The sequence below is a fragment of the Hippoglossus stenolepis genome, chromosome 13 (assembly GCF_022539355.2).
Source record: "Hippoglossus stenolepis isolate QCI-W04-F060 chromosome 13, HSTE1.2, whole genome shotgun sequence".
Lineage (NCBI taxonomy): Eukaryota > Metazoa > Chordata > Actinopteri > Pleuronectiformes > Pleuronectidae > Hippoglossus > Hippoglossus stenolepis.
Window position 1 is genome coordinate 19661281 of NC_061495.1, and position 7487 is coordinate 19668767.

General features: G+C 41.5%; 1 protein-coding gene across 1 annotated transcript; it reads left to right on the top strand.

Annotated features, from left to right (window-relative positions):
- Window positions 1-318: 318 nt before the first annotated feature.
- hpxa (hemopexin a) lies at window positions 319-4954 on the top strand. The gene is made up of 10 exons (XM_035175525.1): window positions 319-450; window positions 965-1050; window positions 1175-1249; window positions 1454-1608; window positions 2396-2549; window positions 3058-3270; window positions 3709-3804; window positions 3936-4066; window positions 4151-4298; window positions 4455-4954. The coding sequence occupies exons 1-10, from the start codon at window positions 392-394 to the stop codon at window positions 4682-4684; spliced, it is 1347 nt and encodes a 448-aa protein (XP_035031416.1). The 5' UTR covers window positions 319-391; the 3' UTR covers window positions 4685-4954.
- Window positions 4955-7487: the final 2533 nt, after the last annotated feature.

Here is a 7487-nt window from a genome sequence, read left to right on the forward strand (position 1 = left end):
TCAGAAAACTCTTTCTGTCTAATGTCATCCAGTTTGAAATTTATTCAGCCCGCTGCCAATAACCTGGTCCCATGAGGACATGGTGTCATGTCAGGTGAATGCTTATATAAAGTTATCGATTGGTGAAAAGGGAGCATTTTGAATCCTTTGAATCTCTCCCAAAAGGAGTGGGACGACTGAGGGCACAGGTCTGGAGGACATCAAACTGCGTGGTCGTCTGTGACCCTCCCCCGAGCATCTGCACATTGTGCTCTCCTTTTTTGGTGCCCAGCGTCACATGATCCACCTGAACTGAGACATGATATAAACGTCAGCTGCAGCAGAAGCCGTCGTACCTTCATCCCAGCTCTGCTGACTCTTCGGTCTCTCCTGGAACAGAGGACTGCTCACCATGAAGCTCACCCAAGCCCTGTGTCTCTGCCTGGCCCTGGCTCTGGCTTTGCCTTATTCGTAAGCAGTCTTTACACTTTTAACCTGAAAAAACAGGTAACTCAACTCACCAATAACTCAACTCGTGGTTTTTAGTGCAAATAGACCGATAGTTGATCTCAAGCACAGCCGTGGGTATAAGGAAAGCAAAACTCATCCTGCAAGGATTAAAATAACATTAAAAACTATAAGAATAAATAATTAAAAATTGGTTGCATACTTTGGAACATTTTCAACAGTAACGTATGTATTTGAATATTTTGACTGCAAAAAAGACTTTCAAAGCCCGACCTGCCAGTGGAGGCCTCATCAGTACAAACTTGTTTTGTCTGAATATTTCACTCAGCATCACGTGTTTGTGCAGAAAATTGAGAAGAGTTTTTTTATCTGAGTCTTCATTCAACTATAAATATGTTTTTCAAAATTTGAGGGAATAAAAGTGCATTTCTTAATTTTAACTTCTAAGATCGTAAATGTGGAGCAGCCTTATCCTCGGAAATTAGAATCATTTTCTGTTTCTGTTCTGTTCATCCAGGCATCAAGATCACGGCGGGGATCATGACAATCTTGAACATCACCATCACCATGATGATGCTCATATTGAACATCACGATCACCATGGTGAGTGGATGGAAAGCGTTCACACACATTTTGACAACTTGACATCCTGTAACAAACATTTCTCATCATGGATGCTACAACTTTATTTAAAACTTTCTTACATGACCATGATTCTGTGCAAAAGAACTCGACCGTTGTCAGGGACTTGAGATGGACGCTGTTGCAGTGAATGAGGATGGAATCCCATTGTTCTTCAAGGGTAAGTCCATACTTATTGAGGATTAAGATAGATAGATAGATAGATAGATAGATAGATAGATAGATAGATAGATAGATAGATAGATAGATAGATAGATAGATAGATAGATAGATAGATAGATAGATAGATGGATGGATGGATAGAAGCTGTGGAGGAGAATGTGTCTTGTTCTATCTAACGTTCGTGCCCTGTATCTCCTTTCAGGCGACCATCTGTTCAAGGGTTTTGACGGCAAATCAGAGCTGTCTAATGAGTCCTTCGCCGAGATGGATGACCATCACCACCTGGCCCACGTCGACGCTGCTTTCCACATGCACTGCGAGGAACACCCCGACCACGAGCACATGTTCTTCTTCTTGGTACGCTCCAGTCTCTTCTTTCTGATCCCTGTCAAATCAACTGATTGGCTGAGGACCTGCAGGGGACCCTGAACATGTTGGAGATTAGAGACATTCACTGTGTCAGGAAAAAAAGCCTGGACCGATTTAGACTGATCAATATTTTCTGTTTTCAACATACTGACAGGTTCATGTCCTAGATTCAACCACTTTCTTGCAATCGGACAAAATTAATAACATATTTAGAGAAGAAAAGTTTATTCATGTGCAAGCTTATTATTATTTTATAAATTATAATTTTTTGTGAATAAAGCCACAAGGACACATATATCTGAGAGAACAGGAAAGGTAAAAACAAAGTTTACAAGGTCATTGAGTTTGGCAGCAGGTGTCGTCAGAGCAGGGAGAAGATAAAGATGCACAAACTGTTTAAAGTAGAGTTCAACTCTTTAAAGTTGTTTCTTCCACAAGAACGCCAAGTGGGGCCTTCTCAGCCGCCATAGTTTTTATGTTTGAATACTCATTTTGAAAAGTTTGGTCTGAGCTGAGCACAACTCAGGTGATGATGATGGTCCGGACACTTTAGGGACAAATGCTGGACCAGTAAGGTTCTTGCTGGTTCTAAAAACTTTTCTTTCAACTTTTTTTGCACAATAATACCATCGGTGTCCAAAGCCTTTATGCATGTTCTGTGTTTTGATGGTGCAAACATACAACACCACTCCAACCATGCAGAACAAACCACAGTGGAACAATATTCATAGCGACTTGTAAACTGGTGTTTTTTGGTGGTGGTGCTTTGATGCAGGACCACAAGGTGTTCATCTATCACCATCACAAGCTGGAGGTAGGTTACCCCAAGGAGATCTCTGAGGTCTTCCCTGGAATCCCTAACCACCTGGACGCTGCCGTGGAGTGTCCCAAACCAGAGTGTGACGAACACTCCGTCCTCTTCTTCAAGGGTCAGTGCACTTTACCAAATTCATTGAAACCAAGGTTTTAGCTGTAGATTACTTAACTTTGCAAGATGCCAATTTTGCCAAATTTGCTTTCTTGAATGCAAAGCTTATGTATTTAAAGCAGCTCCAAATGTTAATTATACATTTTTATACTTTGCCTTTTGTCTCATTTTGTAATAATAATGTTGCAGCAGCAGAGAGTTCACAAGCTTTGAACGCCTGTGTACAGTAAATGACATATGCATTATTAATTAATGCAATTAATTTTGGGGTGAAATCCACTCTGGCCTCCCCTTTACATTCTACTACAATGAAGTGAAACAATGACAAAGAGGTTAAAACGCTGACTTCCAGCTTTAATTTGAGGGTCTTATTTCCACATTCGCTGAACAGTGAAGGAACTTATCTTATTTTCACAGTCCAAAAGGTGTAAAAAAAATGTTGCCCCAGAGTGGATGTCAACACCTTAAACAATCTAAATGTCTAAGTGTGCAATTTGTTTTTTCGGTAGGTCACGACATCTACAACTACAATGTCAAAACCAAGGCTGTGGAGGAGAAAGTTTTCCAGGGCATGCCCAACTGCACGTCCGCTCTCCGCTACATGGGGCACCACTACTGTTTCCATGGACACAATTTCTGCAAGTTCGACCCGAAGACTGGCCAAATGCCCGGAAAATACCCCAAAGAGGCACGTGACTACTTCATGAGATGCTCAAATTTCAGTAAGTGAAGAAAATGATCACTGTTAGCCATTCTCCAATAAGACGTCAATGAAATATTTAATAGTCAATAGTGTGAATTGATGATGTAATAGTTTCTCACCTCCCTCCCTCTCCCTTATTACTCAAAACATAAGTGGTGTTGAGTCTACACCACTTAACCTTCACCACTTCACCACTTAACCTTCAGTTCATCTTTCACTTCCTCTTCTACTTTTACCTGTAAAGCAGAACCCCAAATTTCCCCCCAAAGCTTTAAATTGTTTAAATATCACTTATTTCTTTACAAATCATGTCCTAGACGTCGCTCGATTACTGGAGCGATGATAAAAGTGAACATGAAATCATCTCTGCTCATGTTAGGAGTCAGTTTGGATTCCATACGCTGACAAATCCAAAAATATTCATTAAACATTAACTTCATGCGTCTTCATTGTGTAGGTGAGAACAGCGACCACGTGGAGAGAGAACGCTGCAGCCACGTTCACCTCGACGCCATCACATCCGATCATGGTGGAAACATGTACGCCTTCAGAGGTGAGAACAGACGACACACGGCTGTTTCAGAGATGGCTACTTGATTCGTTGGGAGTGGGAGGTGAATTATTTCCTATTTCGGGTTCTGGTGATCTTCCACAGCATCTCTGAGCGATTCCCTTGTTTTGCAGACCACCATTTCCTCCGTCGAGATGAGGGCAACCACACACTGACGGCCGACCGCACCGAGCACGCGTTCAAGGAGATACACAGCGATGTGGACGCTGTTTTCTCTTTCAATGATCATCTGCACATGATCAAGGTAAAGTACAGAAACAAGCGCGTTGCTCCTGACATCATCTTTTCCTCAAGATTAAAACTTTAAGATCTTTTTTTTCCTCCTCAGGACGACAAGTTGTATGTTTTCCAAGACGATGAGCCCCACAATCAAATGGACGGTTACCCCAAGTCTGTGAAGGAAGAGCTCGGCATTGAGGGTCCCATCGATGCTGCGTTTGTCTGTGAGGATCATCACATCGCTCACATCATTAAAGGTAAAGACACAGCCCTGAAAGAAAACCTATGAAAGTACAAATCTGAACAAGAAACAGTTAAAGCATCACCTCTGGGTAGATATTTTTATTCTCATGAAGCTTTCCACCACTGGATACCATAGCAACTCACATGTCCTCCTTCCTGCCGTCCTCCAGGAAACCACATTTACGATGTGGAATTGAACGCCAGTCCTCGTGTTGCAGTAAACAACCACACTATTGGCCTCTTCAAGAAGATCGACGCCGCCAAGTGCGACAGCTCCGGGGTCAAAGTGTTCGTAGGCAGCCACTTCTACCACTTCAACAGCACCATGGAGTTTGTTGCTGCGAGGGCCCTGCCGGAGCAGCACAGAGTTTCCATGGACCTGTTCAGCTGCGAACACTGAGAGGCTTTCTGGACTGAACGGATTGTGTAGGTCATCACGTACAAGACAGTGAACTGCGGAAAAGCGTCAGCACCAGCGACATCGGACAATAATGATATGTTTCACAGGGTTTCTCTTCTGGGTCTTCACACCTCAAACTAACCCCTGTTTCTTTCTGGAAAAGTTCTGAATTATCAAAAGGTCAACGGTCCGCTCTTTAACATGTGGAAAATTAAAATGCATGTACATTCATTTTGTACAGTGTTATGAATAAAGAGGAGATGCAACATACTTCACTCAGTCTACTTTGTGTGGTGAGAGGGGAAAGTAAGTCACTTAACTTTGGATTAAACTTTAACTTGATTGAACCCCAGAGGGTAAATCGCTCTGTTCAATTTAATAATATCTGTTGGAGCGATAAGCCAACTGGCAGCAAACATTATTTCAATTTACAGAATGAGGCCAAGACCTTAGAAAACGATCACGAGAACCCCAGCTCTTTCCACAATCAGCAAAAACTTGATGATGGAGGAAAAAAAGTTGTAACAGGAAGAAACCTCCAACAGAACCAGAACTCAACAAAGGTGGGAAGAGAAAGTGGGGGAGAAAGAAGAGAAAGAGGAGAAAGAGGGACCAGGGACAGGTGTGTAACGGTTGTATATAAATACTGTCAGACTGGAATATTAACAGCAATACCTAGATGTAGTGGTCTAAGACAAAAAAATGACTGATAATAATATAAAGTTATATTACTACAGCTGCTGCTACTATTAATGATATTAATACTACTACTACTACTACTACCACCACTGTTAATAATAATTACTATTATTATTATATAATTATTTTCATAACAAAAATAACAACTACTACTATTTCTACTTGGAGTTAATAAATTAAAAGTACAAATAATACTAAACACTGTGTAGAGTTGTCTACAGCTGAATGGGAGACATCTCTTTGCCTGCTCGAGCACAGGTGCTGACCTTTCACCAGCAGAGGGCTCTACAGTTCCATTTCAGGATGCAGCTGCTGGTCTTCACAGTAAGACTTCTTCACTCTGAGTATCTGACTCGTTTCCCTCCAGTGGAGCAGCACAGATAACTCAGTGGTTAACACCTCATTCCCTCTGAGACAGATCTGGTGAACCTCAGGATGCTGTTAAACTGAAATATTAGAAGTGTCTCTTCTGCATCATGTAAAGCCCCATCGACCTGCTGTCGTTAGCCATGATTCAGAATGTGTTCGACAGAAACCTGTAGTATTCCATCTGGTGGATAAATCAACTGAAACATTCTGTGCACGATTCTGCAAAACGCTCATTGTTTAACTTCACCCTCCTCAGACCATACTTAAAGGGTTAGTGTGCAAGATTTAGGTGAAATGCATCAATTGACAGAAACTGAATATAAAATAATGTGTGATCATCTAAATTGTATGAATTGTTGTATTCTTTACCCTAATATGGGCCCTTTATATTTAAATACTTTATATCTGGAGCGGGTCCTCTCTACGGAGGCCGCCATGTTTTTTACAGTAGCCCAGACTGGACAAGCTAAACACCTTTTGAGTTTTTAAGACAACTGAGGGCTACCACAGGTTCTCTTTCATGTTTGAAAGGGGAGGGTGAGGTGAGGGGTGTTCAGCTGCAACATGCAACTTCACCACTAGATGTCACTAAGTCCTACACACTGAACCTTTAACATTCAACGCACTTAACCTATGAAAACACTTTACACTGCTGCAAAGACATCAACTATGTCAGGCTCTTACATTTATTGATAACCAAAGTTTAAATTACAAGTAAAGATTCAAGCTCTATAAGATTCTGAATGTTGAAGTTAGAATGCACAACATGACTCAACGTCCAATGGAACGGCCAAATAATACTCAGGGGCAATAAGCACAAATGCCTTCACACGAAAAATAAAAACTTTAATAAATAAACTCAACAGAAGACAGCAACACGTAAAAGAAGTCATTACAAATAAGGAGAATAGGGAGAGTAAAAAGAAGACAACATTACATAAAAGCAGATAGATACAAATAAAAAGAATAAAACCAACAAAATATAAAAAAAGATAAAAAAGACACGATCACACAAAGGCCTATCTGATAAAGATGTGTTTCAAGAGGGGATTTTAAAAAGTCACCAATGTCAGCTGGGATTGGCTCCATTGCCCCGACGACCCTAAAAAGAACAAGCACTATAGAAACAAGATGGATGTAAGGCTGAAGACAAAATCCAAGCACAGAAGAAAAAGTCCAACATTTCACACACGCACAGAAGCAGCATGAGAAAGCGTACAGTTTGAGCGCAGAGCAAATCTAAGCACAAGCAGGGGCTGTCAGGGTGCAAGCACAGGGTTTTAAGTGACAGCATTAAAAAAATCTGAACGTGAAATCAATGAGTCCTGCTCTCTGACTAAAAATAACCTCTCTAGGAAAACACCTCTAATGTTTCTGCTTCCAATAAAGTCTGAAGTTAACCAAGCTTCCGAGTGCCAACTTCTCATTCCACGTCATATCAACTTCAAATGTTTTGAAGTAAACAAAACTAATTAAAAATGAGACAGGTCTTCGTGTGTTTTTTCAGAAAGGTCAGGTCAAACAGAGGAAGACACTGATAACTGACTGCACAGGCTCTGTGGTTATTTTGGGGTTCTCCCTCCTGTCCTCAGTGACCCGCTGTGCATCACACTCGGCCAAACTGAGGCAATCGGGTGATGTCAGCTTCATGAGCGGGGCTGAAGTCTCTGATAACTGCACGCTTCATTGGATCACACAATCCCGTTCCTCACCCCACTGCCCGCTGCGATGACAA

What these genes read in the sequence shown, in the direction of transcription:
- hpxa (XM_035175525.1), top strand. Translation starts at nt 392, where the DNA reads ATGAAGCTCACCCAAGCCCTGTGTCTCTGCCTGGCCCTGGCTCTGGCT. An exon ending in GCTCTGGCTTTGCCTTATTC is followed by an intron (nt 451 to 964) that starts GTAAGCAGTCTT and finishes CTGTTCATCCAG; the next exon opens with GCATCAAGATCACGGCGGGG. An exon ending in CTCCGTCCTCTTCTTCAAGG is followed by an intron (nt 2,550 to 3,057) that starts GTCAGTGCACTT and finishes TTTTTTCGGTAG; the next exon opens with GTCACGACATCTACAACTAC.